This window comes from Aspergillus japonicus, assembly GCF_003184785.1.
Source record: "Aspergillus japonicus CBS 114.51 unplaced genomic scaffold BO86scaffold_25, whole genome shotgun sequence".
Taxonomy (NCBI): domain Eukaryota; kingdom Fungi; phylum Ascomycota; class Eurotiomycetes; order Eurotiales; family Aspergillaceae; genus Aspergillus; species Aspergillus japonicus.
In genome coordinates this window covers 142,636-156,144 of record NW_020291662.1, presented here as the reverse complement: position 1 = coordinate 156,144, position 13,509 = coordinate 142,636, and the positions used below count along the sequence as shown (strand labels likewise).

Sequence of the window (13,509 nt, the reverse complement as noted above, 5' to 3'; positions counted from 1 at the left end):
AACGTGGGCGGCCCGATTTGGCCACAGCAGGGTTGTCCGGAGATACGGGTGGAGGATCCATATGGGGCACTAATCCGGGATTCCGGCGTGGTGTCTGATTCGTTACGCGGGCTGGAAATCGATATGTCGGACAGCAATTGGAGTGCACAGCTAGGGGATAATATGGGCTTTGATGTGCAAGACCGCCATGGCGCCCTTGATGCGCCACACTGGCAGGACTTAGGTCAGAGTGGTAAGCCTCTTGCGATGGAAGAACAAATTGCCTGTACTTTTTCTTGCGCCCGGGCTAATATTACATCTGTTGGTAAGGGCAAGGAGGCGCTCCTTACCCTGTAACAGACATGTGGTTGAGACAGCAGTTGCCAGGGTACGAACAAGACCCAGCAGAGTCTCAGAGCTTCAGTGCCGATCTGGAACTTAAGGGTACCTCTGACATCCTGGATCCATTGATTGAACCTAACTTTGATTGGAATGCAATTCAAATGGAGTTATCCGGTACCAGTCCTAGTACAAATGAGCTTCAACTCAAGATCATCGACAAGTCAAAGGAACCGACGACCGATACAGACGAGGAACAGTACCGGGCGTGTATTGATAAATGTCAAAGCGAGCCCGTAACAAGCGTTGAATCAACGGACGCAGTGACATGGGACACTTGCTTTGGCGAGGTACGTAGAGAATCACACCTATCTCCAATCCCTACCTGTCGCAAGCTGACCGTTTCCCAGCTTACCGCTGAAGCCACCTCCACATTCAAGGATGACGGAAAGACAAAAAGTCGAAACCGAAAGTCAGCCCGGGTCGATCTAACAGCCCTTGGTGGAATCGTCAAAATGTCCTTCACGGACACGAAGAAGTACGCAGGCATCGTCGCTATGCCTGCGCTAGTGGATCTGCTGAAAAAACATCGTGTCAAGTTGGTCGGCACACTGTTCGCCGCTCCACTCAGTAAGGATGCTGGGATTGGGGAGTGTCAGAAGCCAGAGCTGAGAGTTATTGTCTACGGAAGTATCAATGACAAAGACGCGGTCGGGACTTGCTTATCGGACGCAGGAATGTACCTGCAACATCCCACAAGCGTGGAGTATGACTCCAGATTCCCATATGTGAACCCACAGTATCTTGTGCGACCTGGGGGTGAAATGCCTCGAATCGATGAACTCAGGGTCTCCGACGATGAGCAGGGCTCGCAGGTTTCGGAGAGGTTGAATGAAGGGGTCAAGAGTGAGCTATTCCGGATCCTCGACACGGTTAACACCTATGAGGGGTCCTATGAAGCCTGCTCCAGTCCAAGGTTGGCGTCGAGGTTGAAACCGTAAGTGAGATGTTCGTGTAGGGGGTCGAATTAGACGCTGATATTTCGATGCAGTCACCAGGAAGTGGCCTTGGCAATGATGATAGAAAGGGAATCTGGACAAATCGATGGTCTGAAATTTCCATCCATCTGGGAAGCGCTCGGGAACCACAGGTAGGATATCAGCAGCACTAGGTGATTAACACTTTTGAAAGCCGTTGACTGGTGGCAGATACCGACATAGAATCACGGGGACCATCGACACAGACCCTAGACCGATGCGTGGCGGAATCCTCGCAGATGTGAGTTCTTATTTTTACCCCTGCAATGGGACTGTGTCTGACCTCTGTGCAGGACATGGGCTTGGGCAAAACACTGAGTCTTCTAGCACTACTCTGCTGCTCCCTCGATGCCATAGAATACCTACAGCCACCTCCCGACAGCCCTCGGACGACTCTGATCGTCACACCGAAGACCAGTAAGTTGTAATGCTTCATGGCTTACCATGAGCGGGAGCTGACACACAAAGCTATTCTGGGATGGGAGACACAGATTAAAACGTAGGCGTGTTCTTGATATGTTGTCATTTCGCAGCTAATCTTGGCCCCAGACACATCAAACATAACCAACTTCGGTACTTCATATACCATGGCGCAAATCGAGGCAAAGTTAAACCTTCCCTGGTACGCGAGTACGATATTGTCATTACAACATATGAAACCATACGCCAGGGTTGGCGGACAAAGGATGGTTTAAGCACAGAGACTTGGTATCGCATAGTTCTAGATGAAGGTATGCTTATGATAAAGAGGCTGAGATGAAGATATGACATAGGGCTGGTTGCGATCTGACTCAGCCTAGCACATCGTATCCGGAGCCGGTCGTCACAGGTGTTCAAGGCCGTGAGCTCCCTGAAAGCGCACGTTCGATGGTGTCTCACCGGTACGCCAATCCAAAACTCCATTGACGACTATGGTGCCCTCTTGAGCTTCATGCAAATGCCGGTCCTGGAGACCAAGTCCGCATTTGATTATTGGATTGCGTCGCCGGTGAAGCGTCAGCAACCGGGCTATATCCAGACACTCCAAGCGCTCGTGGCTGCCACAGCTTTCCGGCGGACCAAGAAGACGCTTGATTCCGCCCTTCAGCTGCCCAAAAAGGTTGAAAGAACCGAATTGGTTCACTTGACGGCCGCAGATCGGGAGGTATATGACTATTTCAAAGCGAAAGCATCCAAGAAGGCAGCGGAGCTCTCTGGTGAGGCTCAGGATCCTGGAAAACAAGCCGGTGTAGATACGACCCTCGCACTGATTAACATCCTGCGGCTAATATGCGATTATGGTGAGCGCTTGCTACCTAAATCCGCGCTCGAGCTATGGCGCAACCGAGACAGACATGTTGATGATGTTATTGCCGCACCTTGGGAAAGTGTGGACGGCTGCTCGAATGAGGAAGACTTTGTTCTCGACAATAGCACACCGGCTGGTGATAGAGCTGCTGGTGGCAGTGCCAAGCTGTGGGACGTGTATGATGCTACAAAACGTACAACTAATTCCCTAGATGAGATGACAATGGAAGGATGTCAAGTGTCTTCTTTGGGCTTATCTCCGAAGGTGATAGCATTAGTGAAAAACTTGGAAAGGGAGCAACGAAGCACATCGCGATCAGGTTTGATGCCTGCAAAAAGGTAGGCTGCAAGAATTCCGCGCTTACAAGCGAAGACTTCCAAGTCCACTAAGTGATCAACAGTGTGGTTTTTAGTCAGTGGACCAAGATGCTCGACCTGATGGTCCCGGTTCTCCACTCCAACAAATATGACTTCGTGCGGCTCGATGGAGGATCGAGTTTAGCAGATCGCCAGCTAATGATCGAGCGATTCACAAGGGACGAGAGCTGCACGGTAATGCTGGCCAGCATTGGCAGTGCCGGAGAAGGGTGAGAGAACATGTATCCAATTTCCATGTTTGGTCGGCTGACGGAGGATTCACAGCATCGACCTCACCGCAGCCAACTCCGTGCACATTATGGAGCCTCATTGGAACCCAATGCTAGAGGCGCAGGCAGTCGACAGGGTTCATCGAATAGGTCAATCCCGTGAAGTTATCGTTACAAGATATCTCACTGTCAACTCCATTGAGGATGTATGTGTGACACTTACTTTTCCATCAAATTATCATACTGACGGGATTGTAGTACGTTCGTTGGGTCCAAGAAGACAAGATAGCAATCATTCAGCAGTCGTTAGCTTCCGTTCCAAAGTCACAGGCAGAGCTTGAACATAGGCGATGGAAGGTATGTAGTGTATTGTTTCCGAGTGCTTCCTTGATAGAATATGACTAAATCTGTTTCAGAAGCTACAGGCTCTTCTGAGTAACTTACCACCAGCAGAGGCAGCTGATTAGCCTGCCGATGAATTGGAAACTTCCCTTCCTCACTGTTCTTTGCTCTCTGATCATTCAATAAAATTATCATCGACGGTCTGCTGGTAATATCATGTGAGATTTACAATCATTAACGTGTATATATGGCTCAAGGTCGGGATTTCGCGTGCATTTATATGACACATAGATACAACGTCACTCGTCATTGGCTAGTTGCATTTTCATCTGCATGGGCCCTAGCCTGTTCTACCAAATCGTTCCATGAAACCCCGAGCCAACGATATATCTCCTTCGCCCCGATCTGGTCGGACATTTTAATTGAGGCTGAAGCGAGCTGTGCATCAGCGCCATGAAACAGAAGAAGCTTGGCAAATTCGGCATTCTTCGCTCTAGATTTGCGTGTTGCATATTCGAGTACCGAAATCTTGCTACCTTTGGTAATCCAATTAACATTGGCTCCATGTTGAATCAGAATCTGCCCAAGCCTTAAAGAGCAAGTTGTCTTGGCAACGTCCATCAACGCCTGCGAAATATCAATTTGTCTGATTTCCGGCCAAACAGAATCCCACAGTGAGACTAAAAAGTCTTCTCTGCCCGGTTTGCTTGCTGTAGCACCAATCACATCTTTGCTCATGACTGCCCAGAACAGTCTTCTAGGACTTAGTCCTTCCACATCTCGAAACATTGCAAACCATCTGCGGCCAATGTCGTGCATCTCTGCCGAATCGCACAGTGCGAATTCTTTGACAACCTCTACTGGCCTTCCATGCTCATCCAATTCCACTATTTGTTTTGCGTCAAGAAGCCAGCTGAGAAGGCCAGTATTTGAATCCTTTATAGCTTCCGAATAAACGTACTGTATTTCGGCAAATGGCAAAAGTACCACCGCAATTGGCGCAGACCCAAACCTTCCCAGTATCTTTCCCAGTTTCTGTCGGCTCCATAAATATCGGAAGCTCGCCTCCAATACCATAAGGGGAAGGGACTCGATAGCCTCAATATCGTTAGACCTGACTAGATCTAGGATAAACTTTACCTCGTCCTCGGGTGACATATGAGTGTCGTGAAGAATCTTATTCGAATCATTTGGCTTTCGATGAGCTTTGCTTGCATGCTGGTCTCTCATATTCGCAGACAAGAATCCAGTTCTTTCATACTCGCATCCTGGAACAGTGCAATTCCAAACGCGGGTATGTTCGGTTTCATGTCGCTTTTGTATTGCTTTGGACTCAAAACCACGGCGTTGAAGAGGGCAGTTTAAATACCCGCATTTGTAGGGCTGTAAACCGAACACACGGTCGAGGAGTCCGCATTGGCATCCGGGATTGTGGGAGCCGGAAGCGCACTGCATTCTTTTGATGTCTTGGTAAAGTCGAATTGATACTTGGGATGATACTAGTGGATCGAAATCAACCCATTTCGTTTCTAGACACATTATCATCCACACATCGGGCCAACAAATGTGCGATAAGGGGCATACCTTCATTCAGATGATATGTTTCTTGTGAGCACATATGACGGAATCGGTAGACGTTGTCAAGGAATTGATAAAGCTCTGAGTGACCTGCTCGAAAGACATGCAGAAATGAAGCTTCCACAATGCGTCCGTTAACCGGCGCGAGCGCAAATTGATCATTGCTCAGCGTAGCCATCAACATGTTGAGGCAATTCAAAAGGCTCGAGGGGACCTTTGCCCCATTCAAAAAGCGTAGGTAGATCTGAAGGACTTCAAAACATCTCTCCTGCGCATAGTAGTGCAGCCTATAACTACCTTCAATGAGATGCTGAGTAAATTGATCGTCATCGCTGACGACATCAGGATGGTGAAATCCCTGACAGAAATATGTAATGCAGGTTGTCGCTAAGTCGAGAGTTCCATCGATTAAGCTTATATGACCGCTGACGGCCGTACTAAAGAAGTATCTGAGTTGGTTAGCTATGTGCTTAGAGAGCCACCATTGCATATGTGCCTACTCTTTGACCGTAAAATGGACGAACTGTACGTATTCGCCGGCAACTTCGATTATTGGTCCACAGAGCTTGCTAAGATTTGGAGCTACGCTCAGCCTGTTTCCTGCATTGAAATTCCCGGGTTGAATACTCAAAGCTTGTTCCATCTCCCGCAAGGTTAATGGCGTGGGTGAGCAGCCCACCCAAGCTAGTATCCTTCTGGCTTTTGCCTTGACAGATGCCGGTCGTAGATTATTGATCCGAAGCAGAATTCGCGCATAGCTGTTGTTTACATGTGAGCCTTGAGCATTGGTTCTTCGCAATATTATGTATGAGACTCACGCGCTGTCCAGATCTTCTGGTAGGAGGCTCAGCGCTTCGCAAATCTCCGCGACGTCGTCTAGCAGCTCAATACTGCTCAAGACAACCTTGGCATATAAGAACATCCCTAAGGTCGGGTCAATCATATATCAATAAGATCTGATACATCAGGTCGATTATCTGTCTTACCATTGGCTTTTGAAGCTAGCGGCTCCATGGATTGGCGAATTTGCGTCTGGACGTCGGGTAGAAATTCACGACTGTCAAACATCTGTCTCAGCTGCTGACTTATAAATGCCTGAATTCCTTCCTCGTTTCTTTTGTCAATTCGAATTGACTCCGCTATTTTTTCCAGACTGGCGGCAATGTCGCTCTCTCGCCGACTGCTGATGAAAATCCGCGTTTCGGGGCACTTTTCGGACAGGAGCAGAAGCTGCTTGAGGAGAATACCACGCTCAAGCTCTTCTATCTCATCCACACCATCGACAACTAGAAATGCAGAACCCGCACAATTCAATAAGTCTCTGAGAAGCTCGACGGCAACAGTAACATCGCTCCGAATGCGATCGTGGGTGGAATGGCAGAGCACATCCTGCATATCCTCATTTCGCCCTGCGAGCTGGAATATCAAAGAGTGCAGCACGCTCAGAGCTGAGGTATTGCTACTGTATGTGTGACTCAGGAAAGCGAAGGCCGTGTGGGCTACTGTGCGCGCCTTGTCCACTGCTAAGCTGGCAAGGAATGTTTTGCCTTCACAAAATCTCTGGGTGTCAGTCTCTTCCGCTAGCAATGGGTCCTTCGAAGCTCACATACCGGCACCTGGAATGCCTTGAAGCCAGAGAACGGGCGGCGTCCCAGCAGAGAAATCCAACCAGCGAGTAAAAGCCTTGTCCCTAAGCAGCCATGCGCCCGATCCATCGCAAATGCGACCATGACACCAGTTCAGCTTGTCATCATACATCCTCGGGTTAACATCGGTCTTGATCACATGATATTGCTGTAGTCGCTGAGCACGTTCCTCGGCTTTGAAATGCTCCAACGCCTTCAATCGAGCCTCGTGTTCCTCGCGAATGTGCTCTAGGCGTACCCCATTTCGCATGAGTAAAGCGTGTCTTTCGATATGAGTCTTGACCAGGTTGATGCGATCTCTTCTGTGGGGCCAGACAGACTCGAAAAAGTATTTCCAACCTATGCGGAATCAGCGTCACATTTGGGCTCAGGGCCCGAAGCCTTTTACCGTCTATACGTACGCGACATGGTGAAGAATTTCAACCCCACCTGGTAAAAGTCCAGGATGTCCTTGAAGAACAGCACCATCAGATCATAGATACGACTGTTCTGCGCGAACAAGACCGCGCAATCCTTGAACTCCGGCAGCAAGACCCCGATATCGCCCGTAATCTGAAGGATTGCATCAAAGGACTGAGCCAGAACGCTACTCCACTGGAGCAGCAGCTTGATCGGACCCCAGATAAGGGCCATGACCTCCGGTTTGATCTGGACAAAGTTTTCAATGACTGCTGCGTAGTCGCGAAGACGGTTCAGGTAAGGCTCGATCTTAGCTAGGTGTCGCAGATGCCCCTTTCTGCCTTGTTCGGCCTGAAGCTGATCGGTAAGGTCGTAGACTTCATCGATGGAGGTAATGGAGAGGATCTTCTGGTAGACTGTGTCGTTGTTGAGGTTCGCTTTGAACTCCTGCACCGCGGCATCGAAGGCGTTCTGGATGAGACTCTGTGTAGCAGACATGCTCGAAACACTTCTCAATAGCTATCACTCGCTGTGAATAGTTGTTCGGGAAGAATTTGGGAGATTTTGGTTCTGGGTTCATGATTAGGCGCCAAAAGCCGCTCGAGGCTGGCGCTGTGGCTGTGTTGCGTCGTTGCGTGATAATCCCTGTCCCTTTGCTCCAATCAAGTATCAGTTGTAGGGCCATGTCCAAGCCTTTGTCGTTCGAGTCATTTTTCATGCATATTTCTTCTTCTGGGTTGAGTAAGCGATGGACTATGCCTGCCACCGTGCCATCTGGTTTGATCATAGCTAAGCTACTTACCCGTACTCTGCATAATTTCCCACTACCTTGGACACACAGCCACAGGGTATAAAGAAAGAGGGCTACGTTCCAACGTTCATACCGGTAGGGCTTGGTAGGGATGCTTACATTTTGTGAATGTAAATAGTAAATCTAGTCTTGGTTTTCCTTTGACTAGCCAGGGAAACTTTGGATTTTGACATCTTATTGTTTACAACCCAAGCTTCAAAAAATGGACGGGTATCCACCATTCTACTCTTCCAACCAGACAATCTTACTTTCTGTGAATCTATGAAACCCATTGCGCTAATCTAGCGAATAGAACTAGCCTGCTCTGGATGAATTCCCAAGTTGCACGATCTCAGTAAGAGTCAACGACACCTCCTTACAAATACCTGAGAACTAGACGCATGATTCATCTTCGACAAGCCACACTCCCGCTCAACACGCAGCATAACGTACTCATCAAGCATACCACCCTCAAAAGCGCTCCGCATCGCCCCCGATGGCCCAAACCGGCCCGGTCAGATTATGGCGACGAAAGATCTCAACTGCATCGCGGAGCGACCACTTCGTCCAGTCCGCATCGGCATGACGGCCGTACCACTCCTTGGCAAACGTCCAGATCTGGTCGATGGGCCGGACGTCGCCCTTGGGGATGCCGCGCGTGGCGCACCAGGCGTCAACCTCGGCCTCGTTGCGGAAGACCAGCATGACGGAGCAGGTGAAGATGACGTTGTCCCAGGCGTTGGCCATGGGGATGGGGAAGTGGATGACGTAGTCCTTGTCGACCAGCTCCCCGTCCTTCACGGCAATGGAGACCTCGTCTCCGATGGCGCCCAGGCGGGTGGTGAGCGAGGCCGTGCCGCCGGCCAGCTGCATTACCCCGAGCGAGCACCAGGCGCAGTTGCCCCACCATTTGCGCTCGCCGCAGGAGACGATGCAGGTTGTCGGGGCGGTGGAGAATGGGTGCGCCACCCAGATCTCGTCGGAGTGCGGGTGGAGGACTACCCCGTGGTAGTCTGCGAGTGCTTGCAGGCTCTGTCGTGCCTCCGGCTCAGTGCATTGAAAGCGAGTGGCGAGCTCGCGGATCGTGGGCGCACGCTGGTTGGTGAGGAAGGAGGAGATGATGGCTTCGTGGAGACTGGAGTTGTTCATGATGGCGAGAGGAATCATGGGTTCGAAATGCTGTAGGGGCCAACAAGCTTTTGTTCTTTTGTGTGTTGCGACGCAGCACTTGGTCTGTGAAGAGAAGCAGAAGAGAAAACGACAGGGGTTGTCCTTTTATATTCATGATACTGATATCTACCTTCTATCATGTCATACCGGTGTATCGGATCGGTGGACTGCCAATCACACTCTACATTTGGGTGGGGCTGCGCTCCGTAGGGCGTAAGTGACAGCGTTTTTCATGAGTGTGAAAGTTTTCTAGAATGTATTGGATCAGAGCATACGAAGGTCGATGGCAGGGCACTACATGTATGTTCATGAGAGTTATTAAGCGGATTAACATTATCTAACTGCGTCGCCCTGCCCGGTTCATAATCTTCTACCAGCACTCTATACTTGGCAAGGGCTGGGATCGAACTCTCGACCTTCGGGATTATGCCTAGCCGCCATCGAACCAATGATATCATCTATGATGGGTATACTAACCGCATATCGATCTCGGACGCGTGCTCAGGGCTGCACATCCGGCTGTGTCTGAGTCCGATACTCTGGGCGGAGGAGGCAGCGGTGGAAGAGGACTCAGGATATAGTGGTGCATCACTGTTGCGGCGGCAAGACTAGTATGTACCAATTATCAATCATATGATGTAAAATGGAGACACATAGAACCATATTGATAGGCAGACCTACGAGTTTTGTATTCCTCCCCCCCCCCCCCCCCCTCTCATCTGCACCCCTGCACGACCAACGTCAGCACTAAACCTCTAGGCCATCATAACGCACATAAAAGGAGGAATGAAAATCGTAAAATCTTGACACCAACGATCTGATCAAAAGAATCCTATTTCCCGGGACCTCAACCTCAACCTCAACCTACAAGCCCCAATTCTATCTCTCTCACCAGAAAGCAAGATGGGTCAACAAGCCTCCGCCCCGCGGCCCGGCACCGGGCTCCAGGTGATTGGAGCGGGCCTCTCCCGCACCGGGACCGCCTCATTCAGCGCCGCCCTGGAGATGCTCCTCGACGGCGGGCCCGTGTACCACGGCGGCACGCAGACGACCATGGGCCCGCCCACCGAGATTACCGCGTGGAACACGATCCTGCGCAGCTGGCTGGCCGGCGAGCCCAACCAACACAAAACGCTAGAGCTCCTGCGCGCGCGCACCGCCGGCTACGCGGCCATCACCGACGCGCCCGCCAGCCAGTTCGTCCCGGAGCTACTCGCACTCTACCCAGACGCGAAAGTGATCGTGACGGTGCGCGACCGCGACGGCTGGGTGCGCAGCATGCAGCAGATCAGCTCGCTGGCGCAGCTGTGGTTTCTGCGCGCCGTGCTGCTGCCGCTGCCGGGGATGCGGCACTTCGTGACCTACATCGCACTGCTGCAACGGCAGTGGGATCGAATCTACGAGGGGCACCGGGACAACGTTTGGATCTATGATCGTCATCTCGAGTGGTTGAAGGAGGTCGTGCCCGCGGATCGGCTGGTGTTTTTCGATGTCAGGGACGGCTGGGAGCCGCTGTGTCGGGCGCTGGGAAAGGAGGTGCCCCAGGGGATTCCTTTCCCCCGCATCAATGATTCCAAGGCTATCGATCGCGTTGCGGAGTATCATATCAAGCGCGGGTTGTTGCGTTGGGCTGTTGCGGTTGCGGTGGTCGGGTTGGTGGGGGGCTGGTGGTGGGGTTGTGCGAGGTGAATAAGGGCGGTTGGGTGCGTGAAACAGGTCCGTGATACCTTGGATCTAGTCATCACGGTTGGAAGAGGAAACTGAGGTGCAACCGGAGGCATTCAGTGTACAGTATAGTATATAAGGGAAGGGGCTAAGCAACAGTCGGTCTTCAAGTAATGGCGTCGTTGATAATCCTTCTTGTTGAGCGGAATGAGAGTCTAATCTTGCTTCTGTATTGTACATACGACCACAGGGTGTGGAAAACAGGGCTTCCCGTCCGCTCAGCCGTACTTAAGCCACACGCCGGGAGGTTAGTAGTTGGGTGGGTGACCACCAGCGAATCCCTTCTGTTGTATGTTTTTGCTTCTTATTGTTTCTCAATTAGTATCATCCCACTTGTCTTGCTACTGCAAAACTACACTCTACTCTGTTCGGCCGCCAGAAGGTGAGACATGATGGCAAGCAAGGGCCGCGATCTTACAATCGATCTATGAGATTAGGCCTCTACGGTCTACCCCTCTATTGGGCTAATAATCTGAGATTCCGATAGATGGTGGGGTACTAGACTAACCGTAAATCGAATTCGGACGCGAGCCCCGTTCCAGCCGGCTGTGCCCATTTCCGATACTAGGGGCAGAGGAGGCCAGCGGTGGAGACGGTCGATGTAGTAGTACGGTATATGGTGCCCGATGCTGACTTACCTGAATAATAGGGGACAGCGTAGAGAGGGGCAAGAATATCCAGATAGACCTAAAAGTACATACGGGGTCTCAGTACTGCATAGAAGGGTCGAGATGCGCGATGTCTTAATAGATTCAGGTTGCGACCTATACTGAACAATCTCTACGCCTCCTGCCCTTCTCCCGCCCTCGCCGCCCGAATCAGCTGCATATAATACTCCTTCTCGTCTCCTGTCACCTCATAACCGCTCCAGCGTCGCGCCCACTCCACCATCTGATCCCGATCGCACCCGCCGCTGAAAGGGTGCATCACCATAAACTTGGCATCCGACTCGCGCGACTTAACAGAGAAGTTGTGAAGGGTGAAGTAGGCGCCGCCGGGCGCGCTGTTGTGGCAGAAGTAGGCAAAGGTGTACCCTTCCGTCTTCAGGAAGACGAGATCGTCGTTGTCGTTGCAGGCGAGCGTCCAGCCCGTCATGTTGACCCCGGTCCTCCATTCGGGGTGGTCATCGCTGTCCGCGAATGCGTTCCCTGAAGTCTTTAGCAATCGAGTGCTAGAGCTAGATTGATCGGCGGGGAGTACATACAGGCATAGTAGATGCCCCATCCCAGCGGCCCAAGGCCAACCTCGAGTTCCCGGTAGTCGTCGTCGTTCATTCGCCGCATGGTGGTTAATAGGGCCGGAGTAGGACGGAAAGAGTAAAAATGGAGAGATTTGTTGCGCGAATGTAGAGGCTTGTGAAAGGGGGGGATTCGGTGGGCTGATATGTAAGTACCTGATCAGGTCCTGGGTAGCGGAGGCGGCTGTGCGCAGCGACTCATGTTCGTAGATCGATGATTATTTCGAGAGTGATCTGCAGAATAGCAAACGTGTCTGTACAAGATAGTGGCGTTCATGTCCCACTGCATGGTACCTACCAAGGAATTTCCCGAGAAGAATGCCAGCTGAGCAGCCCCACCGCGATCCACTCGACTCATCAATCCCCACAGTGTGGCTGAACTATTGTCTCATATGCGGGGTCCACATCTCGAAAGAGTTCAGCCGGCCATGGATGATGATATCGTCAACTGCCGCCGCAATGCAAGCAGTCGGGTCCGCGTCTGCAATTCTGGTGATCGTAGCCACCGGGATCCAGTATTCCATTAGGCTAATATCTTTTGCTGATCAGATCAAGTCCGCACGAGATGTTATCACCGATATCGCCGAGGATGTTTCCTTGAGTGTGTAAGAACGCGCCGCGGTGAAAACGATGGGAGAGATTCATCCAGGAAAGGGCTCTCTTCTGCAGCAGAGGAGAGGCCATTCGAAGGTGATCTCGCTGTTCCGACCATGAGTACTGTAGCGGTTAGATCATTTCAAGATGGGCACGTCAAGCTCGGAAACGGAACGAGTAGAGAGATTCCTGGGAATATCTTCTGCTCAATGACTATCTGCGGCCTGAAAACATGAGTGTCCGACTGACTGTGCACCCAAGCATTACCTCTAAATGATAAGAGAACTGCCAGACCACTTATCACTTGAGCTGGGGTCAGGACAAGGAAGACCTATCACGGTTCGTCTAGCCGCCAAAGGCGTGGTTGGGAAATACCTACAGAGACTACTAACTGTAATCAACAATATTTCTTAGAATATGTAAGACTAGAGGACATCCAACAATCAGAACAGAGAAATTACAACCCATAGGCCTTGGGATTCACTCTTCCATCCTGCTTGAAGAGAGTTCGTTATGTTTCATATTTAGAGAATCCTTATCACCTACCAGATCGTCATTCAATCGCCTGTTTGTCGTAACAGAATATTGACTTGGTGGAACCAAGCATATCCATGTTACGACAACAGGGGTAGGTAAACAGCCTGGTTGAGTCAGATGTGGTCCTTGAAAGATTGCCTTCGAACCAATAATACTATGCTATGCGCTCATATGCGTCGGCTTCCTGATGATTCAACCAAGTTTTTTTTTCTAGAACTAAGCCGCATTCCACGGACAGACTGTTGTGAAGAAACTTGTAAAC

The 13,509-nt window shown here is 50.8% G+C and overlaps 4 protein-coding genes across 4 annotated transcripts; 2 read left to right on the top strand and 2 right to left on the bottom strand.

Annotated features, from left to right (window-relative positions):
* Window positions 1–875: 875 nt before the first annotated feature.
* BO86DRAFT_313518 (DEAD/DEAH box helicase) lies at window positions 876–3,570 on the top strand (the record flags this gene model as incomplete). Its single annotated transcript, XM_025668010.1, has 10 exons — window positions 876–1,315; window positions 1,370–1,468; window positions 1,527–1,596; window positions 1,649–1,772; window positions 1,824–1,854; window positions 1,905–2,086; window positions 2,156–2,722; window positions 2,873–2,981; window positions 3,044–3,229; window positions 3,285–3,570. The coding sequence occupies 10 exons, from the start codon at window positions 876–878 to the stop codon at window positions 3,568–3,570; spliced, it is 2,094 nt and encodes a 697-aa protein (XP_025527501.1).
* Window positions 3,571–3,818: 248 nt separating this feature from the next.
* BO86DRAFT_339140 (NACHT domain protein) lies at window positions 3,819–7,753 on the bottom strand. The gene is made up of 7 exons (XM_025669000.1): window positions 7,197–7,753; window positions 6,760–7,134; window positions 6,136–6,696; window positions 5,968–6,073; window positions 5,650–5,907; window positions 5,156–5,598; window positions 3,819–5,100 (listed from the first exon to the last, which is right to left on the bottom strand). Exons 1-7 carry the CDS (start codon window positions 7,690–7,692, stop codon window positions 3,878–3,880), a joined length of 3,462 nt encoding a protein of 1,153 aa, XP_025527500.1. The 5' UTR covers window positions 7,693–7,753; the 3' UTR covers window positions 3,819–3,877.
* Window positions 7,754–8,184: 431 nt separating this feature from the next.
* Window positions 8,185–9,243, bottom strand: BO86DRAFT_389368 (alkylmercury lyase family protein). The gene has a single exon (XM_025672113.1). It carries the CDS (start codon window positions 9,131–9,133, stop codon window positions 8,456–8,458), a length of 678 nt encoding a protein of 225 aa, XP_025527499.1. The 5' UTR covers window positions 9,134–9,243; the 3' UTR covers window positions 8,185–8,455.
* Window positions 9,244–9,978: 735 nt separating this feature from the next.
* Window positions 9,979–11,024, top strand: BO86DRAFT_389367 (sulfotransferase family protein). The gene has a single exon (XM_025672112.1). It carries the CDS (start codon window positions 10,058–10,060, stop codon window positions 10,841–10,843), a length of 786 nt encoding a protein of 261 aa, XP_025527498.1. The 5' UTR covers window positions 9,979–10,057; the 3' UTR covers window positions 10,844–11,024.
* The last annotated feature ends 2,485 nt before the right edge of the window (window positions 11,025–13,509 follow it).